General features: G+C 35.3%; 1 protein-coding gene across 6 annotated transcripts in view; it reads right to left on the minus strand.

Annotated features, from left to right (window-relative positions):
• LOC111572928 (echinoderm microtubule-associated protein-like 6) overlaps window positions 1-25,081 on the minus strand; it is a 128,421-nt gene that overhangs the window by 70,365 nt on the left and 32,975 nt on the right. For 5 of the 6 annotated variants that reach the window (XR_008604388.1, XM_055018672.1, XM_055018670.1 and 2 more), the window contains exons 2-10: window positions 21,481-21,640; window positions 15,770-15,868; window positions 15,623-15,691; window positions 13,876-14,061; window positions 12,425-12,560; window positions 6,247-6,320; window positions 3,765-3,892; window positions 436-573; window positions 212-353 (exon numbers count right to left, since the gene is read on the minus strand). Coding sequence is in view for 5 of the 6 variants with exons in the window: in XM_055018672.1 (XP_054874647.1) it covers window positions 212-353; window positions 436-573; window positions 3,765-3,892; window positions 6,247-6,320; window positions 12,425-12,560; window positions 13,876-14,061; window positions 15,623-15,691; window positions 15,770-15,868; window positions 21,481-21,640 (1,132 nt within the window). In the remaining variant the exon portion in view is untranslated. Of the gene's footprint in view, window positions 1-211; window positions 354-435; window positions 574-1,944; window positions 2,004-3,764; window positions 3,893-6,246; window positions 6,321-12,424; window positions 12,561-13,875; window positions 14,062-15,622; window positions 15,692-15,769; window positions 15,869-21,480; window positions 21,641-25,081 lie in introns of those variants that run through there. The other variant, XM_055018673.1, reaches the window with a different exon arrangement.

Below are 25,081 nucleotides of genomic sequence, written 5' to 3' on the forward strand. Positions count from 1 at the left end.
TGATTTTCACCTTTTTTCTTTGCTGATTTTTTTTGGATTGAAAATTACACTGCTTTACTGTATTTAAATCAGCTAAAAATATAATTAATTTATAGATATTTGTTGTTATTTTCACAATGTTTTACATTTTTGAACATTATAGTATAGTATTACTCTTGCTGACAGGTTTTCACCATTTTTTGTACAGATTTTTTTTTTTTTTCCAGTGTACCTTCTTGTATCTCTGGGCCACAGCATAAATGTCCACCAGCCCATCGTTGGAGCCGACAGCAAGATACGCTCCGTCTGGAGAGAACTTCATCTCATGGATGACCTCCTTCCTGTCCTTGATGTGGACGACCTCCGTCATGTCTCTGAGACCACAAACATTCAGTTAATATCACAGTATAACTTAGAATGGTTATTAATTTCAGCAAACCAAACGCTGTGGGTCACCTGACTCTCAGCACGGTGAAGGATCCGTCCTTCATGCCCAGAGCCAGCTGGGATCCGTCCACGTTGAACGCTACGCTGCGAACCGCCTCCTCCATGTTGCAGCGAGCGATGAGGGCGTGATCCACCAGACTCCACAACCTGAAACACACACCAATAATACACTTAAAATACATAAGATAAGATCAATCTTTAGTGTCATTGTCATACTTTTGTACAACAAAATTTGAGTCTCGTCCACATCGGTGGTTAAAAAAAAAAAAAAAAAAATGCAACTGTGAAACGATAAGCAATATATACACCACCATTCAATAGTTTGGAGTCACTTAGAAATGTCCTTATTACTGAAAGAAAAGCACTTTCTTTTCAATAAGGATAACATTAAATGAATGATAAATCCAGTGTAGACATTGTTAATGTGGTAAATGACTATTGTAGCTGGAAACAGCTGATTTTTAATGGAATATCTCCATAGAGGTACAGAGGAACATTTCCAGCAACCATCACTCCTGTGTTCTAATGCTACATTGTGTTAGCTAATGGTGTTGAAAGGCTCATTCATGATTAGAAAACCTTTGTGCAGTTATGTTAACACATGACAAGCTAGCCCAAAATGCATTATTTAAAAACAAAGTAATATAATAAACATAAACATGTCAAAATGTCAAAAAAGAATACAGATTATGTACATAATATATATAAACATTATAAACGTCTATCAAAATAAATAATGTGCAAAATAAAGTGAGCAGTAAAGTGATGTCGGTGTAAAATGAGCTATCAGGTGCAGAGAACAGGTTTTTAATGCCCACAGCCCACTGTTGGATCAGATTTTATTGGTGTGTATTAATTACAGCTACTTCTTGTAAAAATACACCCAATTTTCTCAAAATTTTAACCTTTAGGAACCTGGAAGGACTGAGCCAGAGGCAGTTTCTGTGTGTTTTCTGCTCCTGTCACATTTTGAACTCACTGTGGGCTAATTTCTTAACAGAAAGTCCTGCACCTCTATGGAAACAGAACAACCATGAAGAAGGAGAGAAAATAAAGAAATTTTTCATGTGCAGTATGACAGTCATAATGACATGTGTTCTGTCCTCGCCAAGTGTTGCCCCCATGAACATTTACTCAGCTATACAGACAGCTAAACACTCTCCTCATCAAACTCCAAGCAACAGGCCATGTGTTGAGTTGGGTAGTTTAACCAGGATAAAGTGTTAAACTACAAACAAAACCAGAGATAAACAAAACACTGCATCAGTATAACGCATATAAACAGACCACGTGTTCACAAAACACCAAAATACTATTTCTTAACTTAATGAATCTGCAAACAAACATCCCCTACAAACATACTGATTAAGAGGCATACACAATCAAAAGCATCACAAAGAACACATGGCCTATAAATGAAATCAACCAATATCTTAGATGACCTATTTGCAAATGACATTTCAAACTAATAATAATACACGCATGTTGCTTTCATAATAAGAAACAAACAGAACTTACAGATGATGCCGTTTTCAAACTGTGAAGGTGTGGATAGTAACAGATGCAAAACAGGTGTGACACTCAGTGACTGGCTTTTAAAGGCAAGGAAGGAGATTAGAAGGAAGTGACCTCATGAGCATGACCTCACTTCCTCTTTTCCTCAGGTAACAAAAATGAATGAATATAAAAAACAACCACTAGGGCGCAATAACAACAAACAGAACAGCTCTGACTCCATCACAACATCAATCCTGGACTGCAAATTTTAATGTCAGGGCTACGACAGATGAATATTTTTAGTTGCTTTGCGTATAAAATGACGAATAGTGAAATGTGTCACCAATTAAACCCCATATTCCAAGTTTTCAGTTTACAAACTGATTTGACAAAGAAAAGCCCTAGTTAGTCTCACAAAACCATCCCATTTGAGACATTTTGACCAGAAACTGTTCAGTTCGTTCACACTCTGACCTCCAATTTCCAGTTTCTAAACTTTAAAAAAAATTTAAAAATAACTCTCATTACATTTTTACTTACTGTGGGCTCATTTTTTAAATATAAAATCCTGTACCTCCATGGAAACAGATCAACTATGACTAGAAGGGGAGAGAAATATCATTTGTACTGTATGGTACATTCATAATATCATAAAGAAAATTGGATTTCTTGGATTATTTTCATTATTTCATAAAAATTAACTGGAATCAACATGTACAACAAGTACAACCACCTGTCACCAATAAAAGAAAAAAGGAGTCTAGCTACTAAAGACATTTTATCATTTACATTTTTTAACTCTGTGTTTCTTCTCTCTGCTCTGTGTGAACACTGCCTGCAGTTCAACCAAACAAATCTGAATTTTTGTCACAATTCTTGAACAATAGAATCATTAATAACTTCTGTGTTGAGCTGAGGAGCACAGAATTATTTTTGTTTATTACAGAATCTTACAGAATAATATCTGTAAACATGTACACATGTAGAATGAAGTGATTTTGGTTCAAATGTCACAATTTTAAGCTTAGATTTGGTTAATTGATTCATTAATTGTCCCCAAAGAATTGCCCATCACAGATGAATAACTATTCATCTGACTCAAGGACTGTCTGAAAGTTGAAAATCTGTAAATATTTTTCAGTTTTTACAGTTTTTGGCTCTAATAAATGGTGTAATTTTGCCAATTTTTTAAACACAACTTGCCTGCCAGCAGGTTTTGGGGTACAGAAAATTAAAATACCCTTAATTTGAAGTAAAAACTCTACATAAATCCTGTTTATCATGAAACACAGTCATCATCTCTCAGTGTAGAAGCCAAAATAAGATAGATTTCCATTTTTATTTCTGTTCAGAGTTTAATGAAAAACAACTGTAAGTGAAGTAATGTTGTAAATCCTCCCAGTGAAGCTTCATTCTGGGAATTTAACAGATAATAACCACTACAGATGGATGCACGATTTTGACGTGTTAGTTTTTCATACAGATGTGGTAACAGATGTTTTAAATGTAAAGACTCCTGAGTTTCATGTTGCACCACTGAACTTAAATCTAGTTAAATATGCCGTTGTGTTATCGCTGCAAACTGCTGACATGCAAAGCTGAAGGGTTAATTGAATTTAATAAAACAATTATGTGGGGAAAAAGTAGAATGAAAAACTAAGAAGCTGCATGAAGTCAGCAGCAGCAACGACTGCGTCAGCTTCCTCGTCTTCATTATCGCCTGCTGACGGATACTTTTCACGTCTAATTGGTCTCAGAGGAGTCGGTTAGTGGGAGTGGAGGCTCCTCTACTGGGGCCAGTTATTTAAACTGGGCAGTTCCCACTTCATCTGTTTTCTTACCTGACGGATCGGTCGTCGCTGCCGGTGACGGCCAGAGGTTTCTTGGGGTGAACGTCCAGCGCCCAGAGTTCTCCTTCGCTGTGGCCCTGCATGATGAGCAGAGGTTTGTCTCGATCTCTAACCATCACCTGAAACACAACCAGAGGAAGAAGAATTCAAAACTTTAACACGTTAAAGACGCATTGTTTAAAAACCAGAAAGCAGCTCTGAACAAGTTGTAATGATGCTGAACCACATGATGCTGATGAATTTAGGCTGAAAAACAGACAAAGGTTGGTTGACATGTACTCGGCATTGCACTGTAAAAAGAGACTATGTAAAAAAACAAAAAAGAAAGAAGAAAATTTTGTCATCAAGGGTGCCAGAAAAACATGGTAAAAAAAAATTATGGAATGCAGCAACATTGAAAAACTGCAAAAACAGTGACAATAATGGCAAATAAATGTAAAAGACAAATATTTTTAGCAGGTTTAAATATATTAAAATGTGTAATCTTATCCTCACAAACTGTAATATCTTGAATTACTGTTTGAAAAAATATGGACATTATTTATTTATTACGGTCGACATTTAAATTATTACTTTTTTCTGTAATTTCCCCTGGATATTATTTTTAATATAAATTTAAATTCTGAATGTGCATAATATTTCTTTCCAATGTTCCAGTAAATTTCAGTAAAATAATGTTTTTTCTGATTCAAATATATTAAAGTAGAATAATTTTATTGTGAACTGTTGTTAAAGAAAAAAGGCAGATTTTTTGCACTTTTTTCATCTATTTCTTTATAGTGAACATGTCAATTAAATCTTTTTCTGTGATTTTACTAAATATTATCTGTAATTTAACTAAAATGGGAAAATATGTAAATGAACACTTCAAAAATAATTTATAATTTTAAAATCCTTAAACTGTATGTGTATATATGTATAATTGTGTGTGTGTGTATATATATATATATATATATATATATATATATATATATATATATATATATATATATATATATATATATATATATATATGTGTATACATTGTTTCCTCTAGGATTTTTCTTCAGCAGTGGTGGCAGGCTCCCAGATTTTCCTTGTACAACCTATTTATTGAATGGCCACTTGAAAATGTCTTTTTAAAGGCTAAATGTTAAAATTTTAAAAAAATATATTTGAACAAGCTCATCTGAAAATGCAGTCAGCAGTTATTCATACATGGAGTGTAGATATTAGCTTAATGCTATCAATAGTTTACTCACGTTAGCGACGCTGAGTTGGCACCAGGCCCAGCTAACTGAAGCTACCGATATGCTACATAATGTTAGCTGGACATCAATATTTTGCGAATGTCTGTTTAACTTGTAAAACATATTATGAGTTTTCTTAAGCTAATAACTTTTCTCCGGTAAGTCGCTGCCCTATTTTCCAAGACGACACTCCTCTGACTCTCTGACCTGCTGCCTGGATGCTGGACGTCACGTCACTTTCAAGGCCGCGCTCTCGCGAGTAATTAACGTCATATTAGCCCGACGTGTCAAAGAGCAGATACAGAGCAAGATAGTTATCCGTAGTTTACCTTAGTACTCGCGAGTACCCGACACAGTGCAGGACTCTGCTGTGAAGGTGGAGACATGCGGCGGTGGTGTATTTGCGACGATTAAAAAAAAAAAAAAAAAAAAATGAAAGAAAAAAACTTGAAGGAGCTGCGGCTGGGATTCCGCCGCTGCTGAATGAATATAGAGGAAACCCTGTGTATATGTATGTATGTATGTATGTGTGTGTGTGTGTGTGTGTGTGTGTGTGTGCGTGCGTGTGAATTTTTGACGTGGATATTACTCATAGGTTTTTTTAGGGATATAGGAAATGTTTTTCAGTCTTTGATTTACCAATTATTATTTGTACTGTATTTTTTTTTATACTGCAAGTCATTTTAATAGTATAAAGAAAAATTCAGAGATTTCTTATCATACATTAACTCAAAGAATACAAAGAATACATTCACTCATCTCTATGTTTTTTAAAATCAGTTTGCAGAACAAATTCTTTTTTAATTTTGTCATTATATATATTTTGCACCACTTTTTCCTGTCAATGCAGAATTTTGTTTTTAATAAAATTTTCACTAATCGGTGATATGGACTTATTTAGCAGTTTAGAAACGCACTGTGTGTCAAAATATTTTGCATATTTTACGTTAACTATTGCTGTATTCTTCCAGGTGAATTTACCTGAACTTTTCAACTGATTGTAAGCAGGTCTTCAAACTGCAAACTTCTCTCAGAGCAAAGCAACTTTTGGCTGCAATTTTATATTTACCATTAAAGTTCTTCACGTTTGTTCTTTTAGTTAGTGAAAACATTTTGTTATTTAGAAGCAGTGTTCAGCAGGAAACATTTACTGAGCCAAAATAAAAGCCTTTTCAGCCCGTCGCTGCAGGGAGGAACAGCAGGCGTCCAAGTTTTAGTTTCCTTTCATTTGCCTCCTTCCTCACCTCAAAGATCTCGCTGTCCTGAGTTCCTGCCAAAATCCTGTCGGCTCGCCAACAGACGCTGCGAATAGACAAACCTGAAGGATGAAGGACAAAGAAAGATTAGTTCAAGAGTAAAAATACTGACATAATATCTGGAACAACAAGAAGCGAGGAGCTGCAGCAAAATCAGAAGGCATTTAAAATCAAAGGCAAGAAAGGAGGATGGAAAACAACCAAGGGGAAGATAAATATAAGAGCATCCGAGCAGAGAAACCAGAGAAATCATCGATGATTATTGACGAGGAAGAGTTTCTGATTCAACCTGCGACTCCCATTAAGTCCAGTTAATGAGCAGCAGATGTCATTATCTGGTTCATTACATCGACCTCCACCGTCCTGAGAGTTTCAGATTTACAGCCTGGATGGAGGACAGAAACAACCTGGACAGAAATCTGCTGTTTTATCCACTTCATGTCTCAATTTAGAACATATTTCTTTATTGTTTTTAGAGTTTTGGCCTCAGAAATAATAAAACTGATTTCATATAGACTCTAATCTACATTCATTAGACAGAATTGACTATAACTGATACACATTTTTATTTATTTACATTTTTTTGTCTTCAAATGTCCTAAGTTTGAGTTGTTTGTTTTTATTTAATTCTGACACTGCATAAATAATGATGTAAATGAAGCTAATGTTGTTGCTAGTCAACTTTAAACAAATGTACACTTTTAGGTTGATTATTAACAACGTCTCACATAAAACTTACAACTGAACTTTAGTCCTGATGCACTGTGTTCTCTGCAGAGAAAATGAAGGATCTACAAACAAAACATGTCCTTGTTTCTTCTGAAGCTTTTCTATTGAATTTATGAACTATTTAATAAATAAACCTTGAAATAAATGTTTGATTTTAACGTTCCTACCTGCAACGAACAACTGCCACAAGAGCCAAATACTGCAGAGACAGAACTGCTACTTTGCTAAACTAAAAGTTTGGCAGATTTAATTCTTCAGTTCTTGAATTCTCCTTCAATAAACAAGAAAACATTGTTAAGTTAATTTCAGTTAAGCCTCACTGCTAACCAGAACTGATGCAGAAGCAACTCAACAGTCTGGTTTTAACTCTAGCTTTTTTAGCTGTGCTACTCTGTTAAGCTAGGCTAGTTAGCATTTGGCAGTACTACACTATCTAGTGTTACTTTATGGTCCACAATGATTTAAATTTAACAGTTGTCCATGTGATCGAACAAAATCAGTTCTTTTTTTTAACATGAACATTGAGTTTTAACATTTAAATAACAAAAACGTATAGTATATGGTTTAGCTGAGGCTATTAGCATCCCTTTAACTAGCTAAAGTTCAGGTGAACAGTTTTTAGCTATGACAAGACTACATTATCTGCTGTGTGAAGATTTAAGATTTAACTTTCTTACTTATGCAGCAGATCAAAATCAATTCCTAAGATGTTAAACATCAAAACAGAGTTTTCAAATTCCAGTAAACAGGAAATGTGTCTTAATTAGGTTTAGCTGAGGCTAATAGCTAGTCTGGAACAATATTTAGTTTTGATTATGTTCATAGCTGAGAAAGCTTCTTCCTCTCGGTGTTGCTTACTAATTTTTTTATTTTTTACCTGTCTTCATCTCGTCTGTCCCTTGTCTCTCAACTGTATTCTGAACGCAGAGCTTTAGCGCCCATAGATATGAATATATTTATATCTATGTTAGCGCCTACCAGGCAGAGACTTCATTGGCTGAGTAGCGCCACGTGGGATGGCTGAACTCGTACGTAATTGGTCAGTGTGTTTCCTGAGCTGATAACTAATGCCGTACACACTGGAAAAGGTGCGCAGGTAAAATAGAAGCAATCCGTCAACTTTAACCCTCCCGTTGTCCTCATTTACAGGCACCAAAAAATATTGTTTCCTTGTCTGAAAAAAAATCCAAAAATACGGCAAAAAAATTCCCCAAATTTCTGAAAATTTGCAAAACCTTCAGGAAGAAAATTCCAAGAATTCCTTAAAAGTTTCCCTTAAAAGTTTTATTGTACAAAAAAATCAACAAATTTGGCAAGAACATTCTTGTAAATGTTTTCAAAAAATGAGTAAAAATCTTCCCCAAAAAATCCTGAAAATATCTAAAGTGATTCCATATATATCAGTAAAACTTCTGATATTTTCTTTAAGAACATTGCCAAAAAAAATCAATCAAAATCCAGTGAAATTCGATGGATTTTGGTTGATTTTTTTTGTGAATGTTCTTAAGAAACATATTTAACATTTCTTTTTTTCCACCAAAAAATGTTCTGCGATTTCCCAAAAATATTGAAAATGTGGACATCAGAAGTTTCACTGTGAAAATATATATTTTTCCACATTTTCAAACTTTACAATGGGTCAATTTTGACCTGCAGGACGACACGAGGGTTAAAATCCCTTTGCTATTTACTGATTACAGGTGTGGGGACGCCCAGTTAGTGACCCCTGCTTTAGAGAGACAACATTAACTTGTGTTACTTTATTGTTCACTATAGCTAATTCTCCATTGCTTGACCTGTTTTACCATCAAAATGGAAAGTTAAAGTTTTCGACAGTAAAAAGTGGCCAAGTTTGGTTCAGCTAAAGCTAACAGCTGGCCTTAACTAGCTCAACGGTTTGACTTTTAACTTGGAGTATTAAAACAGATTTTTTTACATTTCAAGTAGCTAACTAAAGTTTAATGATGAGCCTCATCTAGCTCAACCACAATGTAACTGTTTGGCTTTTACCTTGGTTTTCTAGTACAGTTACTCTGTTAAGCGAGGCTAACTAGCTTATAGCAAGACTCTATTGCCTACTATAAGCTAAGCATGTTTTAATTTACATGGGAGAACAAGATAATTTCTTTTGATATTGCAGCATTAAAACTCTCTTACATTTCAAGTGGCTAACCTAAGTTCACTTAAGTACTACTACGACACTTTAGCTAGCTTTAACTAAACTGGAACTGAATCATAAAGTGTTTACCTCTCTTGGTTAAGACTACATTTTAGCCCACAATGATTTATGATTTAATTCATAATTTAAAATTTCAATAAACAGGAAAATGTGACTGAATCAACTGTTTTGTGTGAATTTTCATGCTCTTTTGCCCCTAAAAATTACATAATAATGTTTATCAAACTTTATGACTAGAAAAGACATAACAAAAAAGTCACTTTCAGGTATTTTTTCATTTAGATCAACAGTATTTTGACTTCGTAGGGCAGTGCTATTATAAAGCAGTTACCAGCGTGGCTGCAGTTCTGTTCTCAGAGCTTTACACCATTCCTGTGTGATCAAACAGAGCTTTTTACTAGTTTATTATTACAGCTACTGCAGCAGTGGGAGTTTAACTTTTTTATGAAGAAGAAGTAAACACTTACTGTCAGAGAAAAAAAATGTGAGACTAAGAGTCTGTGAGTTTTTCTTCCAGCCTCACTGTTAAACTCTGTCCCACAGAATGTAAAATTTAATTAGCAGAGCTGTTCAGCAGAGCAGCGCTCGCCAATTAGAGCATCTGCTGTCGCTGATGGCATGACTCAGCATGCGATGCTTCCTGGAACTCTGTTAGAAACTTCTCCCTGGAGCTTCACCAGCCGAAACAACCTGATAGCAGAGGAGTTTATGAGGCAAAATGGAGATAATTGGGGAGTTTCTTTGAACTTCCAACACAGGTTGAGCACAGTAAGAGAGGCGTGGGAAGGATTTCTGATATGTCACCTCAGAGGGGATGATAGCAGCCAGAAGGTAGAGGAAAGTAAAGACACTTCACACAGCAATCCTATTTCTAAAGCCCTTAAAGCTCCAGGTTTACTTCATATCACTGGGTATAGGTTGGGCTGAGGCAGGAGCTGTGCTGACTCTGGCTATTAATTTTGGGTATTTTTTATAGTGAATCATTTGTGGGAATCTGTATTTCTGTAAACATTAATTCTTGTATTCTATGTTTTTTGTAGTGTTGGTTTTATGCTAATCTGAATTATTCCATGTTGTCTCTGTCCCACCTAAGTGGACTAGCTAATTGGCCACAGCAGGGAATTTTAATTGGCAAGACTTTGGATAATTGACCATTACACGGGTGTTAAAGCAAAAAACTCCCCATCATGGATAATACCAGTACCCACAGATTTCTGGAGAGATGCTCTGTTATTCTTCATACTATTTTTAGCTGCTCTTTGCCAGAGGGGTTGTGTTGCTTTCCTTTCTCATTAAAATACTCCAATCTATTAGATTCAAGTCAGACGACATACTAGTCCAGGGTGTAGTTTTAGCTTTTTCCTTCTGTAGAAACTCTTGTGCGATTTTGTGCTTTGGATGTTTCTCATGCTGGAATATTCCTCTTGTGCAGATTCTTGTCAGCTAGTGTTTAGTATATCTATAGACATTCATGATGCCATCTATTAATATCATGTCCTCGGACACCTTTTGCACCTCTGCAGTTCCATATTATCACCATCCCACCTCTGTGCTTCACTGTCAGGACTATTCACTGTCATAGTTCTGAGCTGAATCTTTTTTTTTTTATTATTATCTTGGTCTCATTTGACCAAAGAATGTGCTCCCAACATTTATCGAGCTTTTCATGTAATTTAGCAAAGTTTCATGCTGTAGCTTTGTACCAAACAGCAAACATGCGAGTTTTTCTTAGGTGCTGTTTATAGATATTGATGTTCTGAAATGTCCTTCACGTTGTCTGAGCTTCACAGAAACTCTGATTTCCAATGATAAACTGTGTGCCAAGTCTGAAGCAGCTGTTGTTTGTCAGAGCAAGGATTTGAAAGTAGTGCATTTCTAAAGAGTCATTTTAGAAGAGTGTCTGCTGCAGCCCTGATTAATGGTACTACAGCTCTTTATATACCTCTTGATTACCGCTGCAACTAAACTTCCACTGATTTTTAGTTGGTTACTGGTATTCTTCTATCCTTTTCCATCTTTGTGAAGCCTCACAATCAGAGTTGTCAGTTCCTCTGGCAATTCTTTACCATGTGGAGTCATGATGGAGACATGCAGGTCCACAACTAAGTAAGTTTATAGCTCATTCTATAATCATGTTAATACATTCAGGTTGATTGTAAATCACAAGTGGACTCAGTGATAGAAGCAGTATTCCTTTTTGTTAGTTTGAATTTCTATTTTGGGGCAAAATTTTCAATATTATCTTTATAAAGTTTGTTTTTGTTATTTCATTTATTGTTCATAAGAGGAAACCATAGATGGTTCACCTTGGAAACAATGCATTTATTGAGGGGTGATACACAATAATGTTATATTTATGTGATGGTGCACAAGTCAGTATTCATTTCTGTAGTATACTGTATATGTAGCTTAGAAGCTGCTAGTGATTTTTAGAGCTTTTCTATGACACAATCTAAATATATATGTATATTCTAGCTTCCACTGCAGAAATGGGTTAAAGAGGAAGCCATCTTCTCCTCCAGAACCAGACCATTTTCAACCTTTATCTGGCTTCTTTCATCTCCTCCTTCTTAACTTTCTCCTCACAAACCTTCAGAGAGGAGGTGTTAAAAAGGAGCCTGTGGGATTAATGCTTCACCTGGAGGCTTTTCCTAAAGGAGCATTGATCTACCTCCTGCCTGAGAGACACATTTAGGAATATGAAGAAGGAGGAGAGGGGTTCAAATTTTCTACCTCTGGATTTCTACCAAATCAGGTCAGTTCCCTGCTGAAGACAGAAGATGACAAACTTTAACACCTCTCCGAAAACTTCCCTTCAAAGAAAAGAAAATCAGGTCATTGTGATCTCTGACATTCGGCGACGGACTTCTTTTCAAACAAGAAAAGCAAAACCCTGGAGGACATGGTGGCGTCAAAACCTTCAAGTGACAAAAGATTTCTGAATGAGCTTTTCTCTTCGTTTTATTCTTTCCGGCAGGAGGTGGAGGAGAGTTTGCCTTCAGAGGAGAGATGTGCTGATTTTAAAACATGCTGCATTTATCTGGTTTGAATGAGGGTTAAAGAAAAGGTTTGAATGGAAAGTTAGAGAGTTTTAGACATTCCAAGGTCTCTCACAAATACAACATGATTAACACTTCAGTTTGTCAAGAGCCTGTCTGGTCTCTACTTTAGTTGTTTTTTTTCTTACTCCAACTGTGTAAATGTCATTTTTTTTCTTGCTGACGTTTGGATGGTCGATTTGATGAAACTGCATCGTACCTTTGTAACCCTGTTCGGCCTCTCGTAGGTCGATTTTGGTGATCGGTTTAAAGTCGACGTCCCAAAGTCGGATGCAGCCGTCTCTGCCTCCGGTGGCGAAACCTTCCTCACAGGAATACATGCTGAAGATACCAGCCTGCACACACACATACACATATATTTATTGATATATACAGTCAGTAGAGAGATGGTATTAAAATTTTACAGCAAGGTTTTCCCCAAAGCTGGTGGTTTATGGATGTGGTTGCGGATATTCATTAACTTTTAAACAATAAAGACAGGTTTGCACCATTATATTCATCTTTTATTTCTTACAAAATGATGTAGTTTGTTGCCAGTCTACCAGGTTAATCTATACCATTAATCTTTGCGGATTTCAGTGAAATTCTTTTGAAAGTTTTGCTTATTCTTACTTTAATCTATCCATTACAAATATTTGTATACACTCACGTATCATAATCTGTTGGTATTAATCCTCTGAACTCCAAAAACTGCAAGAAACTTGGAGACGCATGTGTTCTTTTGAAAATTACATATGTGCAAGAAATCGTAAAAACTGAAAAAATCATCCAGTTTTTAACTTTCTCATGGTACTTCAATGTATCTTGCGTATGGAAGCCTGTTTCCGCCACTTGAAAAAAAAAAGTCAAATGCTATCTCATAATTATGAGATAGAAAGTTGACTTTTTTTTTCAAGTGGCGGAAACGGGCTTCCATACTTGCGTGATGCAGTTCCATCAGGAAAAAAAATAATCAAATGTAAACAGTTTAAAGCTGTCATCAACATTTTATATGTTTAATTTGAATAATCTCAAAAAAAATCTCCAAAAATACACAGTTTGTACTAGATTGTTCTTTTAAAAAAACTCTATGAATTCTGTTTTCTTAAGTGCAAGCGGGAATCCATGATTGACTTAACTGTGACCAACAGTTTATCAGATGAACTGCAGGCAGTGCTTTTACAAAATAGATAGGAGACAACAAGAGAGACCGAAAAGAAAATCAAATAAACTGCATCAATAAAATAAATGCAGCATGGCCCAAAAACAGTGAACAGAGGAGCGAATTGTTGGAAGATACATTCAGCATTATGAAACATCTTTCTATTGGTGACATGTTGTGTGTACAAAATTTGTAGAGGTTGTAAAAAATGCAAATGGTTAAATATCCGAAGCATGGACAGCTACCATTCCAATACTGGTAAAACCTGTGAGCATTTTAATTTTTCTAAGATAATTTCTGGCTTTCTAACTGTCATGCAGCACAAAGGACGTGCTTGAGTTTTCTCTCCTTTTAGTCATAGTTGCTCTGTTTCCATAGAGATGTAGGACTTTATATTGCAGTGAAAATGAATCAACAGTGAGAAAAATGCCCAGAAACTGCTTGGAGTTGGGGTTAAACTAACCAATGTAAAGGGTTTTCTGGTTGCTGTCTGCAGAGATTAGACTCACCCCGTGGGCTGACTGAACTGTTCGTATCAGGTTGAGTCCCTTCCAGACGTAAATGTCTCCATTGAGCGCGCCCGAGTACGTGATGTCATCTTTAGCCGACGCGACGCACAAGATGGTCTGCAGGTCGCCAGTCTTCCCGAAAATCCCACGTTTGGGAGTGAGAGCATTTCCACACAGAGACCAGAACTGAAGACACAAAGAGGTAAACAAGAACATGTTCAGTAGGAAGGCAAAGATTAGGGAGATGTCTGGTTCTGGTTCTAGAAGATGCATCAAGATCAGGTTACCAAGCTTCTTTTCTCTGTCAGTTCTTACTTCAGAGTTTTTTCTTTAAGCCCAGTTCCAAATTTTTGTGACCATGGATGTTTATGGAGTAGTGGAATCATATAAGTCTGATGTTTTGAGTTGTGGAAACCATCAGTCTGCCTTCAACCCTTAAATGTGAGAGTCGTTTTTAATGAAAAACTCCACAGCTCGCCAGTTGGTTCTCTGCTCACAGATTAAGTCACATTAAAATCATACTGCATGCAACCTTTTCAGACTGTTGGATAATTTTACAATAAAATGTACATTTTACAATCACAGACGCACAACTAGAATTACTGTTTTGCCTCTGCCGACCAGTCAAGTTGTAGTTTACTTTGCCAGACTTGATCTTTTGGATTTAAAATCCCTTCGATTCATTTTGTCAGACTAATATTTGTGTGAAATTTTGTCACAATCATACAAATTCTTGACCATCATAATTTAATCAGTGCCAAATTTTAAGGAAATTTCCTCAATGTGTTCAAGAGAATAAACTCTAATAAAGAAAATGCTGTTCTGCACTAAACGTGTCACTCAGATGTTGCACCATTATGTTACCATTACTAACGCCAAACATCTGTATGTCTACAAACTATTTAGGTTAAAATATAAACTAAAAACAATGGGAAAACACTGTTAAAGGCAAAAAAAGTTAAAGGAATAACTGGGAGCTTAGTGCTTAACTAAAAAAAAATCCTGGTTCATTAATGATCTGAGATTTGCATTTAAGAGTTGATGTTATCCAACACAAAAATACAGACTTGACCTAAATAACTGAACTCTGTGCGGTTATAATTACATTTTATTACGTATTAATTATTCACTCTTCATCATCACCCTCGACCCTTATTAATTTACTCTCAGCAAAGGCTGTCTGATCAAATGTTTGGCAGTGAAATGCATTTTGGGAGTTGCTCTTTTGGATTTTACGTCCACAGGGTGATAAACGAAGGAACGAATCACATTCACGCATTTTAATACCATGTTGTGGTGTTTTTCAAAAGGCTGCAACTAGAAAAAAATATGGTGTCTGTTAAAAGCATGAAAGTCCACATTTGGTTTGTCCATTCTGGGCTACCGTAGAAACATGAGGAACTCTGAAAGAAGACCAGCTATCACTGTCATAATAAAAGTTTCATTCTAAGTTATCAAATACAAAGCACCATTCTAGTAAAAACAGAAATTTGATCTTCATATTTAATTTCTGCTAAATCCTACACTCTGACCCTTTAAGACAGCTGTTCTGTGGGACTTTTTTTTTTCATTCTTCATTTTATCGTCTCAGTGTGAAATGTTTTGCGTTTGTGTGAAAATGAAGGAAGCAGGAAGTGTTTTTGCCAATCTCATCTGATCAAAACTAATATTCTGGAATTAACGCAGCAACAGAAAGTAATTAAAGCCACAGAAACCACCAGAGATTCCAGTTTGTGTTGTTCTTTACCTTGATGTGTTTCACTCCACAGCTCACCAGTCGGTTCTGCTGAAATGGATCCCAGCAGATGTCGAAGATCTGCAGAGCATAAGAGAAGTTAACAAAGAGAAGTAATGTTTTATTTAAAGCACACAGAGGAATATCGAACCTCTTTACCCGGTCTGAGTGTCCGGTGGCTGTAGCCAGAATCTTCCCTCGTTTCCATTCCCAGATACAAACTGTGTTCTTGGCATCCAGACCGACTGAAGCTAAACGCTGCAGAGAGCAGACAGGGACAGTTAGTCATCTACATGAGGGAAAAACCCTCTCTGAAGATGAATAGAAGAAAATAACTGTTTCAGCACACTGTAAAAAATACTGTGTAACAAAAAAAAGAGAAAATCTGACAGTAATGGTGCCAGAAAAATATAATAAAAATGGTGAAATACTGTAACATTCAAAAATTGTATAAACCGTGAAAATAACAGCAAATATTTGTAAAAATACAAAATAGCTATTATTTCTTGTTCTCGTTCTTGTTCACGGAATCTTAAAACGATGACTAAGGGATTTGTAATATTTTGGAAAATAATGTGTGAATTAAAGGGAAAAGCAACTCCAGTTTTTAATTCAGGGTTTTCTAATTCAAACGTGCACTGACTCGTTAAAGGCTGAAATGAGACTTTCGAAGGATTTGCTGAGTCTTTCTCGGAGAAAGTGTCAAAGCAAGTCTGACAGGGAAAACAAATGAAGTTTGAGTTAGAAGTATAGTTGAAGGTTTGCCTAACGTTGACTGAAAGTTCTTCTGAGCAGATCAAATGCTCTGACTGTGAATTCTCTGAACAGTTTCTTTGAGCTGCAGCAGCAGAAAGCAGATCATAAAATGTTCCAGGTTCAGACAAAAAAATATTGTATTCAGACTCCGACTCGGCTTAATAATAAATCAGCTGCACCAGGGGACTGCGTAGGTTATTTATTATTAAGCTGGATTTATGATTATTTTATTGATTCTGTGTTTATTTTGATTTAGCCTCTCATCAGGACCCAAGTCTCAGCCAGCAGCGCAAATCGATGACACAGCAGGAATCATTTACAGAGTCACTTCACGACTCAGCAGGATTAGTTCTGCATTTGTTTCTAACTGTTCAGCCAAGTGGGAGCTGGCTTCATATTAAACAGACAGAAAACTAGACTCAGAAGAGGATTTTTTTGGCAGTTTTCTCTGTTTTTGACCTTGATTGTACTTCTAAACCTGCTGATGTTGTTATAGTCACAATGCTGCTATGGTGAGGAGGTTGGGCTGGATGAAGGGGTCAATAAAACACAATTTTTTAGTTTGTTTTGTGGTTTAATGTCAATATAATCACAAACAGTAATAATAACAACCTGTTCAGATATCGTATCCATTCCAAAGAATTCATTTTTTCATGGATATATATGATTTATGACCTCTCACTCCACATAAATGCATACATTTTTTCATTTTAATTATCGGTGAGTCAATCAAAGTACCATATTTGAATTGAAGCTATTAACCATATTGTGAAAATGATTTGTGTTTAAATTAAAAATGAATAATTAAATATGATGTAACATCAAATTGGTGAAAAAGATTATCTGAAAGACATACAATTGTCACAGAGATGAGGGATTTGCACTGTATAAACAGATTTAAGAGAAAAAATCCCACCACTTCATTAAATACATGGTTGCAAGATTTAAAACAATGAAAAACTAATTTCTTTAATTTAGTTGCAAACATAGCTTTAAAGACATAATAATGTTGCATCAACTTAATTTTGTGTGGAATTTAAACTCAAATTTCTGCATTAGTTGATTTAAAACTAAATTCAAGTTTATGTAACTTAATTAAAATGGCTTGATAATGTTATTTTCCTTCACCTTGAGTTCAGGATTTCAAGTCTCCTCACCTACTTTAACATATCTGGACAATTTCAGACTTTTTAAACTAGTAACTAAAAACATATTTGATTGTAGAGGACAATCTAATTCCCTGAACTCAGTGTAGTTTGTTGGTTGAACATAATTTCATTAGGAATTGTCATAAAAACACTCGTGCAAAGTGTGTCAATAACATTTTTTGCTGATGCCAAATATTATTTTTTACAGTGTTAAAAGAAGGAAATTACAAATATAAAGGAAATTACTGCCCTAGTTAATGTCCTGACAACGTAATCAGCTTATAGTGAATTCAGCTGATTTTGCACACAGAATATTCAACTCTGGGTTTAAAATAATCTGATTTCTAAAAAAACCTAAAAACTGAAAAAAAAAAACAAAAACCAAACAAATAAAAAAAATCACGCAAAATATAAACATGCAATATGTTTTCAAGCACGGCTGTACTTCCTGATATGATTTAAGCATTAATGCAAATTTTAAAAATTCATGTGTTTCTGTTGAAAAAAGCTCCTGTAAGACTGTTTGACATTTTAATATCACTCACATAACATGTTTTAGAATTATTTAGAAGAAATAAGATCAGATAGAACTTTATTAATCCTGAGGGAAGTTCTTGTCCTAGTGCCTAATAGAAAAGCAATAAGCTGGATACATTACTGAAAATAAAAATAATGAGCTAAAATAAGACAAGAATAGAAAAGTCAGACGTAAAACTGGCAAGGATTCTGAGATAGAAGAGTGATATTACACACGATAACGAAATATTGCATGTGAAGCTGAAATATTGCACCTTAAAATGAAATATTACATTTAAAATGCACCATTTCAATGTTTTTTTTTGTGTTCTGATGTTTTCAGGATAAACTAACGATGCAAACTGTGACAAAAAAAAAAAAGAGAGAGAAGTACTAGCTGTATTCTTAACCTGATTATATTCTGATCCACGTTTGGGAGATAAATTGCAACACAGAAGCTCCTGAAACATTTAAAAGTTAAAAGAGGTTGTAGGTTTGAAGTTGAGGATTTAAAGAGCTGACAGACGAGCTGACATTAATGCCGGTGAGACGACTTTGGTTTGAGGTTTTCTGAGGTGAAGCTTCAGTCCAAAGGAAGCGTCGACCTGCTCTGACTCCCAGAAACACTCAGTTCATTTACCCTGAGTGCCCAACGCTCGCAGCCACTTTCCATATTACAGAGTGACGACACGCCGACGTATTCAGGATTTATTCTCAGACACCTGAAGCTCAGCTGTCAGATGTGATGCTGACGGTAAAAGTCTGCTGTTTCAGTGACGTTCGCTGAACTGAATCAAAACAAGAGATGCAGCATAAATCAGATCCAACACTGCAGGAGGCTCAGTGATGGAAATCTGATCTGTTTTCATCTTGAACCCACATTTAGGTCGACGGCAGGACGAGAACATCAACAAAGTCCTGTTTTTATTCACAAATTAGATTCACGGAACAGTTCAGTGGACTTTTGGTTAACTTAAAGACAGAAAGATATCGCAGGTCCTTCATTTCTGCCACTGTTAGACTGTTCAACCATAGTGCATCCTGGTGCCATGTGTTCCCCAGGTAAGTGACGCACCCGCACCATCCACGAGAATTTTGAGTCATTTTGGACAATTGTTTATGTATTTTTAACACATTTTAGGAACTTTGGACAAGTTTTAGTCATTTGGGACATTCAGAAAAATATTTTTGGCAAGATTTAAGTCATTTTAGGCTCATTTTGAGTCATGTTGAGAACATTGTAGTCATTAAGGACACAATCTGACTTTATTTTGGACCCATTTGAGTCATTTTAGACATTTTTTCTGTCATTTTAGATAAATTCTGGATAAACTTAAATCATTTTGGACAGATTTCATCTAATTTCTGACATAATTTAGACAAACTGTAGGAATTTTAGAAAAGTTTCATTTTGGACAATTTTTTTTACGTAATTGTTGACAAGATAAATGTCATTGTGGACACATTTTGAGTCTAGTTTTGTGTATTTGCAACATTGGGTGCAGTTAGAAGCAGAACAGTGCACACGAGGACATGTTATTTTTGCACTTTCTTTCTTCTATTTGTACGTTTTGGACTGATTTTGGGTCATTCTGGACTGTTTTTATGCATTTGGGACAAGTTTTAGTCAATTCAAACATATTTCACCTAATTTTGAACGCATTTTGGACAAATTTTAGGAATTTTAGACTAATTTTAGTAATTTTGGACTAGTTTTGGTTATTTTTTTGATGAGATTTGGATAATTTGGGGTATTTTTTTCGTAGTTTTGTTTACTTGCAATGATGTGCACAACTGGGAGAAGAACAGTGTAAACAAGGAGGAATATCAGCATGATTTGCAGGTTTTTCTTTTTTGTAAATGAAAATGTGAATCATCAGACGAGACCACTTTCTTTCATTGCTCTGTGGTCCAGTTTTGATGCTCACTGTTGGTCTTTTGGTGGTGCACAGGGGTCAGCATGGACACCCTGACTGGTCTGGCCTACAATAAAAAAGACCCCATATTTTGTTTGTGCAGAAGCTTTAGTTATATTTTAGTGACATCATAATGGAAGCATCAGAGGTCATAAAGCTGTTCTAGGGAGGAGGTCAGGGTGGGTTGAGGGGTCAACAAAATAGCAGATTTTCTAACTTGAGGCTGCTGATTTCAGGCAAAAGTTAGCATTTCTTTGAAACACTTCCATTAATAAAATCAGAAGTTGCTTTTCTGCCTTAGAGTAAACATAAAGAGGTGAAATATGAGCTACAATAGGTTCATACTCAGACCGAGCCGTGACCACGTCGCTGGAAAACAGTGTTTAGTGGCTGCATCTCGCTCATGTTCAGCCTCGGAATGATAACGATCACTACAATCATCGTCATCTTCCTCCCACTGCTCATGCACCTTTGTCCTTTCCCTTCACTAAACCTCCCCTCTGACTGTGTTGTTCTTCTTTGACCTTTAGTCTGAACGTCCTTTAACCATAAAAACCATAAAAAAAAACATCTGTTGGACTCAAACAGCCGCACAGCTCTTTTACTGCCTGAATCAGAGATGCATCATTAATCATCACAGCTGGATTAAACCCCAATAAACACATTAACGTCATTATTACCCTGAAATATCAACTGACAACCGTGTCGAGAGATGACTCAGTGTTTATGTAATGGTTTAAAGCATAAATCTCTAGGAAAAACATCTGTTTTATGCATCTTTGGGTTTTTACCGTCATCAAGGCAAAGCAAGACACGATAAAAATGCTCATGTTTCTATTTTTTATGACATTTCATAAGCTACACGATCAATTACTGAGGGAAATAATTTAGATTTATGCATTATAGATTCTTTTATATGTTTCCCAGTCTAAATTAGGTAGGAAAATGATGACATTTAATAAAATCTAAGTTTACTACAAGCAAGCTCAATATAAACTGGATGGGGTTAGATTTTCTACTTCAGTGCTGAAAATTTACAACAAATTTGCATTTAATCTGGTCATGTACACTGTAAAAAAGTGATTAATCGTGATTATTTAATTACAAAGCCTCTAATAAATTAGATTATTTTTAAAATCATTTCCACCACTAATGTTTGCAAAACAAACCTTGAATTTAACAATTTTATCCGCTAAACAAAAGAAAATATTTGCCACAAAATATCTGAACCTGAACAGGTTGTTGTTGTTTTGGTGTCTATTAATGCAAAAACCAAAATAAAATCTGTTTAAAAATGTATATTTTACAAGTAGAGGTTTATTATGTAATTTTACATTAGGTGTCAATTTACGGTCTGTTGTGCATTTCTAAAATGAAAAATCCTATATAATTACGGACCACGTTCATTTACAGTGTATCTCTATTGGAGTAGTAGAGATAAACTCAGCCGTGGAGGTTTTTCTGCTTCATGCTCAGTGTGTTATTTCAAATGTGTGTGTGTGTGTTTGTGGGTGCGTGTGTGTGTGTGTGTCACCTGTCCGTCAGCGCTGAATGCGAGGCAGGCGATACCATGAGTGTGTCCATCCCTCAGCAGAGAGACGGTTTGAACGGTGAACGAATCCCAAACACAGACGTACGGATCCTTTCCAACCTGACCGGTGGCCACCAGGGAGCGCTCTGGGTGAAGGGCCAGGCTGGGGGAGGAGAGAAGGGAGAGGACGGGGGTGGAGACACAGATAATTAACATTCATACATTTAATTGGTTGAAATCTCTGATCAATCAGTCGCCTTCGTTCGTTTAGCCAAGCTAGCCAAGTTCAATAATTAGCCAAACATGGAGTCTTATCTTCTTATTATATCTTAATGTGAAAATCCTCCTTTACAATAATAACAATACTGTACATTAATTAACTAAAACTACATCATTAATTCTGATGCATCAAAGCTTTTGCAGCGTGCAGCAGAGTGTCTCTGACGTTTATTTGAATTTAAGTTTTATTGTTGACTTTCAGTTCCTGATCAATAATATTATTGACCTGCTGAATCTGAGAGCAGATCTTCTGGTCGACACCAGAACCAGACAAACCTCAACTCTTCAGTGATTTACCTTCCTGGATTAGTTTACTGTTTTTAAACCTCTTCTGACAAAAACATTTTCTATATCTGTGTGACCTTTAATCTATTTGTCTTTTTCATTTTTGTTTGGTTGTTATTTTACTATTGTTATATTGTTAATGTATTATTTTCCTGTTGTTTCATAGTTATTTTATTGTTATTTCCATGTTTTATTGTCGTTTTCTTGTTGGTTTATTGTTTTGTTATTTCGTGGTTGTCATTGTTTTTTGTTGTTTTATTGGTATTTTATTGTTGTTCTGCTGTTTTTCAGTGGTATTTTAGCATTATTCTTATAACGTGGTCTTTTTTCATGGTTGTTTTATTGTTGTTTTGTTATTTCGTAGTATTTTGTAGTGTCTTTGTTTTGTTGTCATTTCATTATTGCTTTGTTGTTATTTCCATGTTTTGTTGTTGTTTTGTTGTTGTTTCATATTTGTATATTGCTGTTTTATTGTTGCATTGTTGTTTTGTTTTCCCCTTGTTTAGTTATTTGTGGTTGTTTTAGGTTTATTGTTGTTTTATTGGTATTTTAATTGTTGTTCTGTTGTTTTGTGGTTGTTTTATAGTTGTGTTTTAGGATTATTTTATCGTGGTTTTAAGCTAAGTTTTTCATTATTGTTTTATTGTTATATCCACATTTTATTGTTGTTGTTTCTTTGTTATTTCATTGTTATTTTGTTTTCTCATTGTTTTGTTATTTTGTGGTTGTTTTAAGTTTTTTTCAGGGTTGTTTTACTGTTTTGTTGTTTTTTCATACTTATTCAAGAGTTTTATTGTTGCATTACTGTTTTGTTTTCCCCGTTTTGTTATTTTGTGGTCATCTTTGGTTAGTTCATGTTTTATCGGTATTTTATTGTTTTTCTTTTGTTTTGTGGTTGTTTTATGGATGTGCTTTAGGATTATTATTTTATTGTGGTTTTAAGTCAAGTGTTGTCATGGTTGTTTAATTGTTGTTTTATTGCTGTATGCTGTTTTCACTGTTCTTATAATAATCAGATTTTTGTTTTATGGTTGTGTTTTAGTATTGATGTTGAGCATTATTATTTTACTGTTTTTTGTTGTTTTATGGTTGTTATTGATTTGACTGATCTATCATTATGTAATTACGGTCGTATTGTCTTGTGACTTTTTGTTGTTTTGAATCATTCTTCCAACCAAAAACATTATTCTTATCATTACCATTAATATTATTATCTTCTGAATTCATATTTTATTTTATTTCTTCAGAAAACAAAAACATAGTTTTTCAGTAAGTCAGAAAAGAAAAGGAAAAATGACACATCTAAACTGGTTTGTTTTCATGATTGTGATTGACATCTCTATTTTGTGCATCCTTTGTTTAGGTTTTTATTGATGTATTTCTTGTTACAGATTCTGGGATTAATATGATTTATTTTTGGAGACGCAGAGTCATTTTGGATTAAAATAGATGTTCTTATTTAGCCACTGCAGTCTGCTCTGTTTCATGTCTGTTAACTTACTGAGGATGAAATATGACATTTCTATAAATACTCACAGGAAAGCAGGATGGGAAATAAATAGATTTTCCCCTCTTAAATTAACTTTCAGTGTAAAAATAAGTATTTTTATAGACCTGTCTGTTTCCTCTTCATGTTTCTGTCAGAGGGTCACTGTTGTCCTTTACAAAGGCAGCTATAAATACGCTCTCAGCTTAATGGCATCATCATTAACACACAGTCTGTTCTGTTGACGGAGTAATGATCCCTGATGCCCAGAGTCTCTGTGATGTTTGTCCTTTAATCTGCCTCAGTGTGATGCTACAGAGAGAGAAAGTCAAACAAAGAAATCACACATCAGGTTTGGCTACATTTACTCAAGTGTGGCCCTTAAATAGAAATTAAAGTTGCACCAAAAACGGCACAAACATTGACACATTCATCAAAACAAACTGTATACACAAGTTATGCATAAAATTTAACTTAGTTCCACAGATGTGATGCTCTTGCTGTGCACAAGGCCTGAAATACAAATAAACTTGTCTTGCTTTGCTTTATTGACAGAAAAGGTTGCCAATGACTCCAAAAACGACATATTTTAGCTTTTGCACGTAAACACTTTGGCTGGACATCTGACCAAAAACTTGGGAAGTGTAATCAAACATGTGATTGCAGCAGTTTGACACATATATGACACATATCACAAGTTACTCATTTTTGACAGCTTTGCCCTCCACTTTGACTCACAGGTGTCTCTATAGTTTATGCATCACTGCACTGTTTTAGCTTTAGGATATTTTCTGTAAAAGGGAAGTATTACATACACTACCGTTCAAAAGTTTGGGGTCACCCAGGCAATGTTTTCCATAAAGACTCACACTTTTATTCATGTGCTAACATAACTGCACAAGGGTTTTCTAATCATCAATGAGCCTTTCAACACCATTAGCTAACACAATGTAGCATTAGAACACAGGAGTGAAGGTTGCTGGAAATGGACCTCTGATATTGACCTGGACCTAGATATTCCATTAAAGATCAGCCATTTTCAGCTAGAATAGTCATTTACCACATAAACAAGGTCTAGAGTGTATTTCTGATCAATTTAATGTTATCTTCATTGAAAAAAACTGACTTTCTTTGAAAAATAAGGACTTTTCTACACAACCCCAAACTTTTGAACAGCGGTGTATATTGCTGACATTTGTCCAGAATTGCAAAGTGTCTTGTAAGCTGTTTTACTGCCCTTTACACACTTTATTTTCATATTACATTTTGCTAGCAGTGATGGTTTTAATTTGTTAGCTTCAGCGTTCTGCTGCTTCCCGCTGTCACACAGTATTATTGTATCTCAGTTTATATGACAACCGCAAACACTGTTGATGTCTGAACAAAGCCATGTTGGGTGTTATTTTTGGTTTGGATAGGGGTCAGCAGATTGTTTCATTAGTAGGCTACGAACTCAAAGTATTCATGCATCATCAGCTCTTATTTTCTTATTTCATGTTTTTTTCTATTCATTTTATGATTTAATCTTTGATTTTTTTAATGTTTGAATAGTTT

This window comes from Amphiprion ocellaris, chromosome 16 (genome assembly GCF_022539595.1).
Source record: "Amphiprion ocellaris isolate individual 3 ecotype Okinawa chromosome 16, ASM2253959v1, whole genome shotgun sequence".
NCBI lineage: Eukaryota > Metazoa > Chordata > Actinopteri > Pomacentridae > Amphiprion > Amphiprion ocellaris.